At 39.8% G+C, this 17,871-nt stretch overlaps 3 protein-coding genes across 3 annotated transcripts; all 3 read left to right on the forward strand.

Moving 5' to 3' along the window:
- The first annotated feature begins 1,490 nt into the window (after positions 1-1,490).
- On the forward strand, positions 1,491-5,743 carry LOC307247970 (4-galactosyl-N-acetylglucosaminide 3-alpha-L-fucosyltransferase 9-like). Its single transcript, XM_080024145.1, has 2 exons — positions 1,491-1,510; positions 3,427-5,743. The coding sequence occupies exon 2, from the start codon at positions 3,434-3,436 to the stop codon at positions 4,499-4,501; it is 1,068 nt and encodes a 355-aa protein (XP_079880271.1). The 5' UTR covers positions 1,491-1,510; positions 3,427-3,433; the 3' UTR covers positions 4,502-5,743.
- A 2,483-nt stretch (positions 5,744-8,226) lies between these two features.
- Positions 8,227-17,412, forward strand: LOC307248099 (4-galactosyl-N-acetylglucosaminide 3-alpha-L-fucosyltransferase 9-like). The gene is made up of 2 exons (XM_080024331.1): positions 8,227-8,365; positions 15,914-17,412. The coding sequence occupies exon 2, from the start codon at positions 15,921-15,923 to the stop codon at positions 16,986-16,988; it is 1,068 nt and encodes a 355-aa protein (XP_079880457.1). The 5' UTR covers positions 8,227-8,365; positions 15,914-15,920; the 3' UTR covers positions 16,989-17,412.
- LOC307248098 (4-galactosyl-N-acetylglucosaminide 3-alpha-L-fucosyltransferase 9-like) lies at positions 8,248-9,987 on the forward strand. The gene is made up of 2 exons (XM_080024330.1): positions 8,248-8,365; positions 8,735-9,987. Coding segments are annotated over exons 1-2 (1,092 nt in total). The 5' UTR covers positions 8,248-8,363; the 3' UTR covers positions 9,825-9,987.
- Positions 17,413-17,871: the final 459 nt, after the last annotated feature.

The following is a 17,871-nucleotide window of genomic DNA, read 5'->3' on the forward strand; positions in this document are numbered from 1 at the left end:
CGTTCTAAATGTGGGGACCGCTCTGTGCGCATGTAGCAGAGAACCCCCACGCTTCCCGCCGGGCTGCACTCCAGCACCGTTCCAAGCCGGACTCCGAACCGGAGGAGTGTCTCTGCTCCCCGCCGCCCAGGGACCGGGCCCGATGCGCGGCTCATTGGCAGCACGCTGCCATGCGGACATGGGTATTCCATGCTGCTTTCTACAGTTTTTTTCCCCCAATTACACTGGAAACATGACACGTCCCCTGGTGTGTTCGATACGTTGAACGTGACACAGCAGAAAAGATACTCATCTACTGGCAATGGGAAAGGAGTCAATCGCCTATTTTAAGCAGGTTTACCTGTGTTTTAAAAAAAAAAAAAAACGCGCATATTGACTCCTTACTTAAATAATACGGGGGGTGGAAAGTGCCGTGGATTCCCCACTTTCCCTGCCACAACGTGTGGCCATTTTGAAGGGAATCGATAGGGAAGGAACTAGGGATATAATGGGATGTTAGCTCAGGAGGTAGAGCTGGTCGTCTAGTAATCTAAAGGTTGCTGGTTCGATCCCAGGCTCCTCCTGCTAGCATGCTGTAGTGTCCTTGAGCAAGACACTTAACCCCTAATTGCTCTGTGTTTCCAGGAGCACCCCCCCCCCCCAGAATTTATGTAAAGAGGCTGTTCTTTCTCTACAATGTCAATTCTAACATTGAAGAACAAGACCACATTTCTTCCTGTTTAATCTTGTATGGAGATGAAGAGGGATAGGGATTAGGGGTTAGGGAGGGTTAGGGATATTAATCTGCGTCTGCCACCAAACTTTGCAAGTACCTGTGAATTCACTGTTCAAAGGTAACATCCGGGGAGACAAATTGAGTCTTGTAAATTACTTCTGACCAATGGCCACAACATCTCTATGGTATAAAGCCGTCTTCGTCGGAAAGAGGGGCAGACTGGTCAAACACTGCTTTGGAGCAGTACTGAATGTTTCTCTTTATTCTGCAGACGTCTACAATCATTCGACACAGTTAAGATTCTAGTAAAATTCAGAAAAATAGAAACCAGCCATCCATTGAATGAAGCCCAAATAGAGAGCCTATATTTAATTTTGTTTTTTTCGATCACTGAAAGGCACTTAAATTAAAAACAATAACTAATTTCTGGCTATGCTTTAATGTGTCAGGCTTTTAACCCAGCCCCTACTTTTACTTTTTTTGCCAGAGTCAATATTGACATAAAACAATATTTTCATAGTGGACGGTCTAGTAGCTGTTTCCTGTGGACCCAGCTGATGTGACTATAAACTGTATGTACGCCCTGAAGAGTTTACCCAGCGCTGCAGTTTTCATCTCTATTTGGGACATTCTACTGCTCTGGGCAGTTACTTTCAAAACAGACTCTGGCAAAGACTTGGTTCCGCTCAAGACTGACTGAACCAAACCTGGAAAAGCAGCTGCGAGTAGCATCATCACTACCATCTGACATCAGACGCCTTGCCAAAATTAAGCAGTTCCAGCCATCGCATTAAGGTAAGTGTGATATACTGTATGTGTAAAATAATTTAGTATGACCCTGGATGGACGCTATAAAAATTGAAACGGCCCTTGATAGGAAAAACGTTCCCGACCCCTGATCTAGATCTTGTTCTGTTGTTGGACGCAGTGAAGCAATACAGACATTCTGAAAGCAATACAGATGATTATCTATGAACCCGGGCGCCTCGCCTTCAACTGAAACCTTAATAAAAATAAAAACTTTTACTGCATGTGGTTGATAATGTTGCAGCAGTTTCAGCCCCGCCCACTTCACCCACACCCTGTGCCACATCTCAAATTTCTTTCTTTCTTCAAACTTAGTCACTATAGACAGGTCCACATTGAGTGAAATCCTTATGTGCAGAACTCTGAACTGTGCAGTACAGTTAAAACAAAACATATACATGCTAGAATAAAATATACATACAAAAATAAATAAACAGTAAAAAGAACAACAGCCAATCAAGTTTAAGCAGTAAACGTGACCCAACGCTGCGACTTTTATTATCCTGCAGCACCTGACACAGATGTCCTATGATCTGCTCTGCGTCAGGCCTTGCGGTTGAGGTCAGCGCAGTTTCCCAGAATAATGTTCCCGGAACTTCATTTAGACCTTAGTCCCTGCGATGGAAAGGCAGGTTCCTGGTGAAAGTTCCTGCAGTAGGAATGCGGAAAGACTCTTAAAGTCAGCTCCTGTCCTAGGGTGCTTTTTGGCAGATGGCTGTGGTAGCTCAGTACACAGCTATGTACACTGAGGCGTGGTGGGGGCAGCTGCTGATGTGACTGACTGCTAGGTCATTCGTCTTTCATGTTCAATCACTCGTAGGTGTGAGCCCAGCAACTTGTGCAGCTGATTGGCAGAACTTCACTTGCCCGTGAAATGTAAGTTTAGACAAGTTGTGGAATCTTGGTGTTGTTTGCTCTGTAACATTTAGTCGTTATGTCTTACCATTTACACGTTGTTTTGTGAGGTACCTTTGTCTTACGTGCCCTGTCTTTGTGTGCTGTTAAGTTTAGAGTCCATCCAGTTAGTGGCAGCCAAGTCAAAATGTTTGCACCCTTGATGAGCGGTTCCGCGTATAAGAGATGGAGAAACCGGATGGCTGTCAAATATTTGCATTGGCTGTTATTGAAAGTTGCTGTGTTGTGCGTCTGGTGCTAAAAAACATATATAAACATATATTCATACATATGTTTTTGTTATTTGGAGTTGCTTGATGAGTTATTCAGTGTGCAGTGTCGGGGTGTAAATGCAGGTGTTGCACTGTGGAAATTTGAGGATTTGTTTGCAAACTTGTTTCATGTGAAAGGTTTATTAAACAGCTATTTTGTTTCTTTTTAATTTTCACGTAGGAGATTCCAGGAAAATGAAAACGAATTGCGCCCGTGAGAGATTCTCTGCCATTATTTAGAAGCCTAGGGCTGCTTTAACTTGAAGATTCGAAAATCTGGGGAAGTTTAATTATTAACCTCATCAACCAAACCCTCTTGAAGGGACTGGGAAACAAGAGCGTGTCAGTACATGTTTTACCAGTAAGGCAGTGCAAAGCAGTTTGATTACGCTCTCATTCTTCCCGATCGGTTTATACAGAAGATTTATACACTTTCCAGGTTCAATGCAAAGGGTTAATCTGTCTAATATAGACCGACCGAAGATTTATAGATTGTAAGTTTTGCTGCTGTCATAACATTCCTGGATGTAAGTATACCTGTTTATATTAATGAATAAATATCAATATTAACTGAATATAAGTACCTTGTATAATAATTTAAAACTGCCAATGATTGACTGTGGGCCTCATTTAACATGTTATTGTGTGTGTAACATGTTGATTTGAGTTTATGATTTGAAAAGGTTTAAAAAAACAAACAAAAGAAAAAAAAAAACGTAACTTTTGTTTTCTTTACAGTGGGAAAATGATGACCTCCATATGGCCAAAATATTTATTTATTGGACTGTTGGCTGCCTTTGGACTTGTGTGGACAATAACATCATATTCATATTATCCATCAACCTCGGATTCGTGCACATCCAGTTTGCTTCCAAGAATTGAGCATATGCCTACAGTTTTGGTGTGGTTCTTACCAGAAGGTACATCTTTTGATTTTAATGACTGTGAGAAATACTACAACATCAAAAGCTGTGCCCTGACATATGACAGATCTCTTTACCATGAAGCGGACGCAGTCATTTTCTTTCACAAGCAAATTAACTGGAATTTGAAAAACCTGCCAGAAGAACGTCGTCCACCTTTCCAAAAATGGATTTGGTACCATGTGGAGTCTCCGACAAACACAAACAAAATACCAGGACTGGAAAATCTGTTCAATCTGACATTGAGTTACAGAAGAGATGCAGACATCCCTGTAAGATACGAATTAACGATTGCGAGAACAGAATCGGATGCTGATTTTCTCTTGCCAAAGAAAGACAAATTAGTCTGTTGGTTTGTGAGTAACAACAATCCTGCCACTGGGACAACCACCAGAGCAAGGTACTACCAAGAGCTCTCTAAGCACATAAAGGTGCAACTCTTTGGGAGTGCTTTTAGTGGGTCGCCGTTGCCTTTTGAAGATTACTACCCAGTCATGAGTAGTTGTAAATTCTACCTCTCCTTTGAAAACTCAGTTCACAGAGACTATATCACAGAGAAAGTGAACGGACCGTTGGTGGCAGGAAGTGTGCCGGTGGTTTTGGGTCCGCCGAGAGATAACTATGAAGAGTATATGCCACCAGATTCATTCATTCATATCAATGACTTCCCTGATGCTAAGGCTCTGGCAGAATACCTACTGTACCTGGATAAGAACAATGACAAATACATGGAGTACTTTCACTGGAGGAAGTTTTACAAAGCAACACCTCATCTTTTGTCAACTGCTAATGAATTCACAAAACCCATCTGTTATGCCTGTGAACACATGTCGAGAGACAAGGGATTTAGTGTTGTTCACAATCTATACGATTGGTACTTTTCATATTGACATTTGTAGACTGATTTCCAATAAAATACATTTTTGGTATATTTTCGTATTCTACAATGTCCTGTTAATGCTGTTTAACTATAAGATAGGCCTTGGTGCAAGTATTAGGTTATATTCATATTGATATTTATAACACCATCATCAAGATCATTGATAGACTTTGGCATTATTATTGAGGATTTGCAGGTGTAGTCACAAAGAAGTCATGTCTGTCGTATTTCCACAAATATAAACTGGTAGTCAAATGAAATTTGGGCCTCTAATAAATGAGTAGGTCTTGGTCGTCACGAACCAATAAAAACCTGCCTGAAAAAACGGGCGAAAAACTGATCGGAGCTATGCATCATTTCTCCAAAGCAAATAAAACAGTGTTTTTATTATAGATGTATTTCATTTACTCTGTTTCCTGCAGCTGCGTAACAAATCGCAGATCGCGTCTCCAATGGGCCAAGGAACGCCAGGAAGTGCTGCATTCAATGGAAAATTCTGAAAACTGTTATTCCTCTGTCGGCTACCACCACAAGTGCAACTCTAACAGTAGCTGCCAGCTCTCTTTTATCACCATACATCTGTTTGCATGGCATGGCACCCAGACGGAAATTTGAATTTCAAATATACTTAAACAGTGGGATTTAGATATAAAAGCCTGTCTCTAATACAAGCCTGCTCCCAATAAAGGCCTGGTACCCACTGCAGTTATGGTAAATAAAGGCTTTGGTCACTCTTTGAGGAAATACGGCTGTTCGTAAAACTTTTGGTAATGGTTGCAAGAGGCCATCGTCTTCCACAGGTTACCATTCAATCCAATTAATGTTCAATGTTTGTTTTAATTTCGTTTCTGGATTTTTTTTTTTTGTTATTTAGTTAAAGGGGACCTATTACAGTATGCTCTTTTTTACATAATGTGATATGGGTCTCCAAAACATGTGTTTGAAGTTTGTTGCCGAATATACCACTCAGAATATGAATTATAGCTTTCTAATTTGCCTCTATAACCCTCTTGTTCCAAAAACGGGCTGTTTTCTGTGGGAGAAGCCACCCTCCCGAGGCTCTGAGTTCTGTGAGCCAATGGGGTTTGAGCATGGCTTCCAGGTTTAATTGTATTTACTCCATAACTTTGACCGATTTCACCTTATTAGTCCACCAAAATCTGTTTCTGAATAAATTTGAGGCAAGAAATATGCAATCCAGTTGCTGAATCTTCACTCATGTTAGATCTCCAAGATATAATTTAAAAGTTTTTTCTGCCTTTCTTCTTTTGTTGCCATTCTCTAAGCTTGTGGGCGAGATGGACAACACACCGGGATACACCAGGAAATTGCGGGGATTTTTTTTGTTTCATGTAAACGTTGGAAAATAAAACAAATAAAAATATATACTATAAAAACACTATTTTTATTGTCTTGTCTTGTTCTTGGGGAAACACGCAGCAGAATTATTTTTTAAATACTTACATTTCCATCGTCTGCGTCTTTTTCATGGACAGTGGGTATTAATTCATCTTTCTTTTAAAGGATTTATTTGACTTACTCATATGGGGGATGGTTCTAATTCTACTGTGGGTCCTGTGACATACAAAGGGATCAAAGATCTGAACGGGTTTTTCAGGGTGTTTTCTGAAATAGCAGCTCACAAAGAACTGACCGTGTTGTCTGACCATCTGACCTTTTACCCATTGGTCTGCCAATCACATACTGATAACCAGAGAAACAACTGACAAATAGTTTATTTCAGTTTATATATATATATATACATACTGTATATAGACACACAGGACGGAAATTAAGGGAAAAACATCCCCTTCCTGGGAAAAACAGAGCTGTCCCCCTCAATATATCGTTGTTAACATAACTATCATTTTAAGCCATATAATATGCATTGAAAGCACTTGTGCTTATTATAGATGCAAAACAATGCGTTTTTCATTTTTGAAAAATGATGTGCCCCTCCCTCATATGCCTCACGGTGGATTGGTCCACTGCCAACCTCACACACATTGGCTGATTCTTGTGTGTCAACGCGGCTGCAGTATTTGTACGGGGCACCCGGGCCACCCAATGCAGGTATGTGTACAGAGCCAGCCGGTTGATCCACTATTTTAATCATCACAAGTCGTTGAATCTTCAAGCGGTTTGGTTTGTTACAAATACCATGTGTGTGTGTGTGTGTGTGTGTGTGTAAAATACTTTATCTTTTGTAGATGGTTACAGTAATATTTCTATACTATAATATTTAAGATTGACTTACCCTGTGCAACCTTTGAGTTATTTACCTATCAATTGTCCAGTATATATAGATGTAATAAGGGTTTGTTCTATGTACATTTAAACGGTGCCTTTGGTTCCTCTTTACAATGACCTTCACCTGTGTTACTCATTTCTAATTGGTTAAAGATTAACTAGATAAGGTTGCATAAAAAAAAAAATAAACACTGATTGAGAAATGCTGCTGCTTTAATTTGCAATATTTTTATAATATAGCTTAATAATGGCAACATTGAAAGCTGGTGTAGATTTTATATATTGAGAGTTTTGGAGGTCTGTTGCAAAACCTTGCCTTGGAAATTTTTTGGAAGTATTTTTTTAAATAGTAGCAATCATAGTAATCGTTTTCTTTAAAAGTTCATCTATAGTCTATGGCCTGCTATCGTGTATGTCATTTTCATGAAAAGCCGAAAGAGGAATATGGCTCCCCAACCCCCGATCTAAACCTTGTTCTGTTGTTGGACGCAGTAAAGACATTCTAAAATAAATAAACATGATTATCTGTGAACCAGCAGGCCTGGCTTTCAACTAAAACCTTAATAACAATACAACTTTAACTAGATGTGGTTAATAATAGAGGAACAGTTTTAGCCCCGCTCACTTCACCCACACCCACACCGCATCTACTATTTCAAGTTTATTCTCACAATATACAGGTCCACAGTGAGAGAACATCTTTTGTCCAGAACTCTGAACTGTGCAGTACAGTTAAAACTATATAACATATACATGCTAGAATAAAATACACATATGAGAATAAATATACAGTAAAAATAACAACAATCAAGTGCAGATGAGGGGATGCGAGTGTAGTGCAGTGGACGGAGTTCAGTCATGAAGCAGTAAAAGCCACGTAACCCAAGGTTGCGATCCCTCTTACCACAGGAAGTAACTGAAAGTCTGCTCTCCGGGTGACTTCCTGCAGCGCCTGACACAGATGTCCTGTGTTCCGCTCTGCGTAGGGGCTTCTGGTTGACGTCAGTGCACCTCCTCAAAACAGAGGACGGGGGAGGGGCTTTGTAGGCGTCTCAGAGGGCTTATACAGTAGGCAGAAGGGGAACAACAAATGCTGCTGCTGCTTCTATCACCACCAAATTTCCATGGGAAAAGCCAATGCAAAGTGTGTTGATCCATTGGTTCTCTTGCTCTCAAACAACTGCAAACAAATTATTCAAGTTTTTGGAGATTATTTGGAGGGAAGTAAAGTTACCAGGTTACCATTATGTGCTTATGTGTTACACTCTAACCCCCTTACTCTCAGGTCTAAGTAACAATGCAGCCTTACATTCACTGCTCCATGTTCTGATCTGCTCTGTCTGTGGGTACCCTGTATTTCCTTGTATGGGCATGTTTCGTAAGTCATGTGGCCTGAGGCATAGTCGCAAGGCGACGCCCACCTTCCAGGAAGTGTGAGAGCCCTCTCCGGACAACGAGACGGAGAGAAACCCTTGTGTAACTGTTTACAAACCTAACTAACTTAATGAGGGTCTCAGTTTGTTCCTGATAGCAAGGGTTTATCTTTCCGACTGCACAGGGGAATTTCCAGGACAAGAAGAAGGTAGTCCACTGTCATCTACTGCTTAAACAACAGGGCAGTAATGTGAGTTTTGAATCTTGAATTAACTCTTACTTAATCATCCTGATTTATGTGTTACTGTAGGTTTGTTTTAATCACTAAATATGGGAACCCTTCTTCACTCTAACCCCCCCCCCCCCCCAACAAGTAAAATATATTTGACTAAAAACTAAATGTGTTTTTCAATGCTTGTGGCATTATTTCATACATTGTTCCATTATGCACATCCATGTGACCTCCCAAAATGAGAACTGAGAGAGAACTGATGAGAAGGGAACACTTAAGTCACTTTAGACTATATTTGAAACGGGATAGGAAATCCCATTGCTGTGCACACTTGCTGTATAAACACATAAACAGTGCTGTGGTGCCCTTATCTCTCATCTTTTGCAGGAGACAACCGCGCTGTGGGAAAATGATAAGTTCTATATGCCCCAAACCTTTATTTTGTGGACTGTTGGCTGCCTTTGGACTATTGTGGACAATAACATTTTATTTATATTTTCCATCAACCTCGGATTCGTGCACATCTAGTTTGCTTCCAAGAATGGAGAATATACCTATGGTTTTGGTGTGGTTCTTGCCAGCAGGAACATCTTTTGATTTTAATGACTGTGAGAAATACTACAACATCAAAAGCTGTACCCTGACATATGACAGATCTCTTTACCACGAAGCGGACGCAGTCATTTTCTTTCACAAGCACATTAACTGGTATTTGATAAACATGCCAAACGGACCTCGTCTACCTTTCCAAAAATGGATTTGGTTCCATATGGAGTCTCCGACAAACACAAGGAAAATACCAGGACTGGAAAATCTGTTCAATCTGACATTGAGTTACAGAAGAGATGCAGACATCTCTGTAAGGGAGGAATTAACGATTGCGAGAACAGAATCGGATGCTGATTTTCTCTTGCCAAAGAAAGACAAATTAGTCTGTTGGATTGTGAGTAACAACAATCCTGCCACTGGGACAACCACCAGAGCAAGGTACTACCAAGAGCTCTCTAAGCACATAAAGGTGCAACTCTTTGGGAGTGCTTTTAGTGGGTCGCCGTTGCCTTCTGAAGATTACTACCCAGTCATGAGTAGTTGTAAATTCTACCTCTCCTTTGAAAACTCAGTTCACAGAGACTATATCACAGAGAAAGTGAACGGACCGTTGGTGGCAGGAAGTGTGCCGGTGGTTTTGGGTCCGCCGAGAGATAACTATGCAGAGTATATGCCACCAGATTCATTCATTCATATCAATGACTTCCCTGATGCTAAGGCTCTGGCAGAATACCTACTGTACCTGGATAAGAACGATGACAAATACATGGAGTACTTTCACTGGAGGAAGTTTTACAAAGCCACACCTCATCTTTTGTCAACTGCTAATGAATTCACAAAACCCATCTGTTATGCCTGTGAGCACATGTCGAGAGACAAGGGATATAGTGTTGTTCACAATCTATACGATTGGTACTTTTCGTATTGACATTTGTAGACTATGATATCAAATAAAATATCATTTCAATATGTTCAAATTCTACTATGTCCTGTTAATGCTGTTTAACTAAGATATGCATTGCTGCAGATGATGATGTCTTTATTTTTGGCTAAGAATTTGTGTTTGGTTGGTCAAGTGAACGTTTATTATAAATAAGCATATATTTATATTGATATTTATATAACACCATCTTAAAGATCATTGATAGACTTTAGCATTGTTATTGAGGATTTGCAGGTGAAGTCACAATAAAGAAGTCATGTCTCATTCGTAACACTTTTGGTAATGGGTTCCAAGTTCCACGTTTGAAACATTAATTAACAAATTTGCACATTACCATGGATTAAACATGAACTATAAGTTGCTTTTAAATATTAAATCATTTAAAAAATATATTTTTTATGCAAAAAAAAAAAAGAATCCAGAGATCAGGGCTATACAAAAAAAAAAATGATTTATTTGAATAACCAGCATTTAACTCCACCAGGACAATCATCAGAACAATCAGCAGACTGTATTGCAGAAAAATGTACATTTATTTAAAAAAAAAACATGGGGATGCTTTTGAAAGCCTCTTCGAGGAAGGCTTCCCACTAGATTTTGGGACATTGCTGCAGGCATTTGCTCCCATTGGGACAGAAGAGAGTCAGTAAGTTGTGGGGAGATGGGGCATGGCTGGCAGTCAGTGTTCCAATGCATCCCAGAGGTGTTCAATGGGTTCAGGTCTGGGCTCTGCAGGTCAGTCAAGTTGCTGTTGATAAACGATTTCTTTATGGACGTTGCCTCGTGCACAGGGGTGTTGTCATGCTGAAACAGAAAAGGACACGCCTCAAACTGTGGCCACAAAATTGGGGGTGCACAATTCTCTAGAATGTCATGGTATGCTGTAGATTTACGGACCAAAACCATGAAAAACACCCCAGACCATTATTCCTCCACCGCCAAACTTTATAGTTGGCACGATGCGTTCAGGAAGGTAGGGCTCTCCTGACTTCTCTTTGTGCACCCGACTGCCAGTTTGGGTGATTCATCACCCCAGAGAAGGCCTAATCACTGCTCCAGAGTCCAATGGGGGCATGGGGGCAATGGTATACACCATTCCAGCTGACGCTTGGTATTGGGAATGGTGATCTTAGGCACGGTGTGGCCGAAATAGCTCTTTTGTATGACCCATTCTAAATGTTTATCTAAGGTTACATGGCTGGCTCTGTATATATTTGGCAGTCAGCCTAAACATCTTCCTTTCAACACTCAGTCGAGAGTGAACTCTTTGCCGGCAGGTTTATTGACCAGAAAAAGGGTGAAACAAACAACAAAGACAAAAGAACTTGATAAAAATGATGCTTAATGTAAGTATTGTAAAAAGCTTGTCAATACACTGAATGTAATAAATACGCTGGGAATATACAGTACAGTACCACAAAATGTATTCACTGTTTAAGCCCTACACCTATCTGCATGAATTATACATGAATTACCTTATTATAATGCTCATTATATTGTTGAGGTATTACTTTTTATTCACGATGATTCATTTATTCCCAACACCTGTCATTAGCTTTTAAACATCTTGCATCAATATCCCCGAAATGCACAAAATATAACTTTTCTTTATGAAATAATGCAGTGTAATTGTAGATAAACATTAAAGATTGAATTCAATATTCAATCAGAGACTGGACTTATCAATCTAAATCCTTAACACACACACACACACACACACACACACACACACACACACACACACACACACACACACTAAACTACAATTTATCGTCCATGCTTCACCATCTAGTCCTACAATAACATAGTTGGCAACATACCTGTTGCCAACTATTTTCCAATGAAAGTAGCACTAACTACAAAAGTTGTAGTTGTAGTAAACCCATAATTTTCCCGGGGGTTCGTACGCGTACGTCAACGTCGCCACCATATTGGAACAGGCAAGACTGGCCTGTAAGCCTTTCTTCTGGATAAAAAGCACTTTAACGTTTACATTTCTCAACCCATTTCAATGAGTGGTTTATATATTCAAGGGTTTATGTGTCTATATATCTACCTGGAGTACATTCCTCCACAGTCTTCATTTCCAGACGGTCGGCAGACAGGTGGCAGACAAGTGGCAGACAGTCGCATTGGACAGTGATATGGAGGCTTATAGGGGACCAATCTAAACACAGATGGTTTCATTATTCGACAGCAATTAAACTGCAATCAAAATTAGCTTCATAATGAGAAGTAAAAGCAAAAAAAGTCTATTGCTCCTTTAAACCATATAACAGTTAAATAGAGAAATCTTAGGGAAGGGAGAGACACTGCCCGGCGCTAATGCCGGAAGAGCCGTGGACTTTGATTACTCTGAGCACCATGATGCGTTGAATGAATTACAATATAGTGTATTTGAATATATTTCTCGCCTTTTCCCTCATGGTCTGGATAAGTCCCTAAATTTGTTGCTAGTTATTTTTTAGAAATAAAGTCGCTAAGAGGGTCTGAAAGTTGCAAAATGTAACGAGAAAGTCACCACGTTGGCAACATTACTATTGACCACACACTGAATTATACTTCCTGATTTTAATCACGTGACAAGGTCAATGGTCATTTGCTGCAGTTATTTTTTTGGGGAGCCTACCCTAAGCAATCACGAGGTGTTACCAAAAACACACACAAAGGCATGACTAAAGTACAGTACATAACTGTAACAGAACACTTTTATACACGTGTTAGTAATGGGCAGTGTTGGCTAACGTTACTTTTAAAAGTAACTTGTTACATTACAAGATTACCACCATTAAAAAGTAACTTGTTACGTTACAGCGTTACCTACTGAGAAAAGAAACTCCTTAGAGTACTTTTGCGTTACCAAAAATGAAAACCCCCATTTTACTGCAATGTTCTTGTCCCTTTCACCCACAAATTCAAAATAATGTGACTATTTCCACGACATAATGGCTGTCCTCTCTGTCGTGGTGGACTTTTCGATTCCTTTCAGGGACACAAATCTTTTGATTCACTAAAAGAACTAAATCCACTGCAAGAACGACTCATTTTCAGTGAGTCCCCCCTACAGCCAAAGTCTGTGCAGGAGTCTGCTGGCATATAACGATGTTAAAACAAGTTTGACACGCCCCACCTCACCAATCAATTGTTGTCTGAGTATGGGCTGCATATTATTTTAGAAACAAAATTGGCCATTGTTAAATTGAATTAGTTTGTTCCTGACTATGATGTACTACAGCGCATGAGATGTTAAACTACGGCGACCAGGCGTTCCGGTTTAAAGCTGTGCATCCGGAGTCCCGACAAACATCTGTGAAACACTTAAATATCCTGGTTTTCAATATTCACTACGAAAATGTGCCGGTTTTTTACCACAATTAAAACAATAATACTATTATACTTGAATGCTGCATTCTGCACACCCTGAAAGAGTATCAGTTGTGCATGGTGGAAATGCCGACATAAAATCTAATATTATAAGACAGCCAAACATAAGCCATGATAACAATGATGATGATAATAATAATAATAATTAATAAATATAGCTGCAGGCAGCAACACACAGAGTCCAGCTTATTCATTTTAGGTAAGAACTACCGTTTTCTTTGTTTTATGTGAAATGCATCACGATTTACTTAACGGACAAATATCAAACATCGTAGAGTTACGTCGTTCAGTCATGCCCATCGTGCTTTCTTTTAGAATATTGTGACTGACCTTCAGACTGATCTGGACATACTGTACAAGCACAACGTAGTAGTGTCCATGTTATTAAATTACATGATAGATTTATGAAATTTTCATGAATCCAACTTCCATGGCATTATGTATGGTGCATTTCCATTTATTTGAGTTTATAGTTGTAATATTGTTTGTACGTTCCAAAGTAGAATGTAATTAGTAATTAGTAAATTAGCACAACACATGACAAAACAAGTCAGATATATATATTTTTAAACAGTTGTCCAAAACAGCTGGACAAAATAATTAAACAAATCACAGTATTTATAAAGATCACACAACAAATAAAGAATTAATATCATTAAAATGGCAATCTTAAGAAAAAAAGAAAATGAACAACTTGTATGAAATTGTCAGAGTAAACAGTGTTTATTAACGTTGTGTTATATGTTGTTTTTTAATTAAAGAAAACAATGTTTAGAAAGTGGATTTTTATAACGACTGCTTTATATTTTTCATGTAAGTGGTAAAGTAAGCCATCTTAACCCTCTGGAGTCCCTGCTGAATTCAGAGAAGTGTTGGGATTTTGTTGGAGTCTGATATTTATCTCAATATAATCAACTCAACAAACTCTTACTCCAAAGTGGTTGTGAGGGAAAATCACAGCTACATTGATATGCCATCAATAGTTTGGTCAGTATCATTATGTAGCTTTTAGATAGATCTACATTCTAGTTAATGTCATTGCCGGGGTGCGGTGAGCTGCTAAAAAGTGGCTGGAGTTGAAGGAAAATAGGAGAGTGCAAGCAAAGGGAAAGGAGGCTGTTCTGACACCAAAGGAAGGTGAAGATGCCCTCAGAGACCTCTTTCTCGCTGCCCAAGAAAGGGCCACTTTTCCAGACACAGCTTTAAACAGCCTATTAGTGTACAGAGAAGTGGGCTCTGGACCCTTCTGTAGGTCTGTGGTGGCAGAATCCAGATGTTCAATGAAGACAAAACTGCTGTTCCTATTATACCATATGAAGCATGGTTGTCTACACTGGTAGCATGAGAGGCCTACAAAGCCAACCACGAAGGCATAGCTGGAACTCTTCTCAGGATTAGGAAAAGGGCATGGTGGGTAAAAGGTCGAAGACTCACGAAGAGAGTGGTGGACAGCTGTGTGGCCTGCACGAAAGCCACAGCAAAGCGATGTCAACAAATTATGAGTGACCTTCCGCCTAAGAGAGAGCGAGCCCAGCCAACCCATTTGAGTTCACAACCATGGATCTGTTTGGGCCTTACAAGGTAAAGGATGAGGTTAGGAAAAGAGTCAAAGCCTGGGGCATTGTGTTCTGCTGTATGGCTTCAAGGACCATACACACTGATGTCGTCAGTGACCAGTCTTCTGAAGAGTTTCTGCTTGCGTATCAGAGGTTCACTTCCCTCAGGGGACACCCCAGGAAGCTGTGGTCAGATCCCGGCACAGATTTTGTGGGGGCAAAGCCTGCACTTGAGTAGCTTCACAAATTTCTGGGTAAATTGAACAAGACTGAGCTTGAGGAAGAAGCTTCGAATAGTGGAACCGAGTGGTCATGGGTTGTGATGGAGTCTTCACGTGGGGTGGATTCCAGACATTCCTCTTTATTACAGGTTCTGCGACTGGTAGCCTTACAATAGAGGATTCATACTTGCGTTTTTCCTTTCAGTGTGCATGGTAGAGCGCATTTGCCTGCTGCGGGTAGCTTGTTTACTCCATAACCATCTCTCTGAATTTCTGAAGTGGAATTAGGAGGACTTTTTTATTTTCACGGCCGGGAATTATATTTGCTTGAGCTGCTGGCTATTTTGAAACTTAGAGGATATCCGTATATGTTCAGCTCCACATACCATACATTTCCTGTTTTACTGGTGGCTGTATGTTTAAGCTTGTGCTGTGAACTGAATCAATGTCTTCCTGTAGTTAATTTTAACTAAAAATACACAATTTCTCACGGGAGATAAGGCACCACACGCTTTTGGACACCGGAAATTCAGCGCCAAACTCTATTGAACCGGGAAAAATGTAAATCCTGATTAAATGTTAAGAAACTAGGAGAGCAAAAAATATTTTAAAAGTATAGATATTTACTTTGGAATGTAGTGGATGTTCGCTTGTTTATTCAAAGCTTATTCAAGTTACAATGCGTCGCATGTCGGCACCAAACATGCCTGTTCCGAACAGGTCGATTGCTTTCACAGGAAGCCCCGTCCCCCGTTGGCTTACTGTTTATTGAAGGTTTATTAATATTACACGTGTCATGTGACCAAATGGCACCAAATAGGACACTGCACATTCTTGGGTCCCCAGCAATACACCTTCATTTATAAGATTTGTCATGACAAGGAAAACTTAAAAACTTTTGTTTTCTTTACAGTGGGCGAATGATGACCTCTATATGCCCAAAAGATGTATTTCTTGGACTGTTGGCTGCCTTTGGAATTGTGTGGACAATATCATCATATTTGTATTTTCCATCAACTTTGGATTCATGCACATCCAGTTTGCTTCCAAGAATGAAGAATATACCTTCAGTTTTGGTGTGGTTCTTACCAGAAGGTACATCTTTTGATTTTAATGACTGTGAGAAATACTACAACATCAAAAGCTGTGCCCTGACATATGACAGATCTCTTTACTACGAAGCGGACGCAGTCATTTTCTTTCACAAGCAAATTAACTGGAATTTGGAAAACCTGCCAAACGGACCTCGTCCACCTTTCCAAAAATGGATTTGGTACCATATGGAGTCCCCAACAAACACAAGGAAAATACCAGGACTGGAAAATCTGTTCAATCTGACATTGAGTTACAGAAGAGATGCAGACATCTCTGTAAGATACGAATTAACGATTGTGAGAACAGAATCGGATGCTGATTTTCTCTTGCCAAAGAAAGACAAATTAGTCTGTTGGTTTGTCAGTAACAACAATCCTGCCACTGGGACAACCACCAGAGCAAGGTACTACCAAGAGCTCTCTAAGCACATAAAGGTGCAACTCTTTGGGAGTGCTTTTAGTGGGTCGCCGTTGCCCTATGAAGATTACTACCCAGTCATGAGTAGTTGTAAATTCTACCTCTCCTTTGAAAACTCAGTTCACAGAGACTATATCACAGAGAAAGTGAACGGACCGTTGGTGGCAGGAAGTGTGCCGGTGGTTTTGGGTCCGCCGAGAGATAACTATGAAGAGTATATGCCACCAGATTCATTCATTCATATCAATGACTTCCCTGATGCTAAGGCTCTGGCAGAATACCTACTGTACCTGGATAAGAACGATGACAAATACATGGAGTACTTTCACTGGAGGAAGTTTTACAAAGCCACACCTCATCTTTTGTCAACTGCTAATGAATTCACAAAACCCATCTGTTATGCCTGTGAGCACATGTCGAGAGACAAGGGATTTTGTGTTGTTCACAATCTATACGATTGGTACTTTTCATATTGACATTTCAAGACTATGATATCAAATAAAATATGATTTTAATATATGTTCATATTCTACTATGTCCTGTTAATGCTGTTTAATTATAAGAGGTATTGCTGCTGATAATGACGTCTTTATCTTTGGCTAGGAATTTGGGTTTGGTTGATCTATTGAACATTTATTTATTAGGATACATAAATATTGATATTTAAGTTTTGTCCCTCCCGATCCGAACTGTAACAGCAATGTGAAATCGTAACACCGTCATACAAAAATCAGCCAGCTGAATGAACACCATCTCTTCACCCGCCTTGTTATTTATTGCCCTCAAGGAAGCAGAATCTCAGTTTATTTGTATGCAGAAAGTGTAAGAATTATGATGACTTATTGATCATTCATCTGCAAACTTTTGTGCTGTTTAGCAGTCTCACACCACTACTATAAAAGACACCTAGAGTCAGCTCCTGTCTTGAGTATTTTTTGGGAGGGTGTTAAGCTCACTGCATAGCTACATGGGCCTACACATTGCAAGGGAAGAAAAAAGATCATTGATAGACTGTGGCATTATGATGAAGGAATTGCAGTTGAAGTCACAATAAAGAAGTCTAGTCTAGTTGCTAAAACCTTTGGTAATGGGTCCCAAGTTTTACATTGAACATTCGCTTGGATACAACATTAACCATAGGTTGCTTTTAAATATTGAATAATTAAAAAAAAAAAATGTAAGCTTTACTCACGTGTCTGATGGATCCCTTAGGGAGACCTGTAAAGACACTTACAGTAGTTTAGTCTACTAAAGATAAATGCATGGACAAGTTTTTCGAAATTCGGCTGAGATATTAGTCCTTTAATCCTTGATATGTTCTTAAGGTGATAGTAGACTGACTTTGTAATCGTTTTTATG

This window comes from Zeus faber, assembly GCF_960531495.2.
Source record: "Zeus faber genome assembly, chromosome: 2".
Classification (NCBI taxonomy): Eukaryota; Metazoa; Chordata; class Actinopteri; order Zeiformes; family Zeidae; genus Zeus; species Zeus faber.

Excerpts from the sequence above, each read along its gene's own strand:
- LOC307247970 (XM_080024145.1), top strand. The coding sequence starts at position 3,434 with ATGATGACCTCCATATGGCCAAAATATTTATTTATTGGACTGTTGGCT.
- LOC307248099 (XM_080024331.1), top strand. The coding sequence starts at position 15,921 with ATGATGACCTCTATATGCCCAAAAGATGTATTTCTTGGACTGTTGGCT.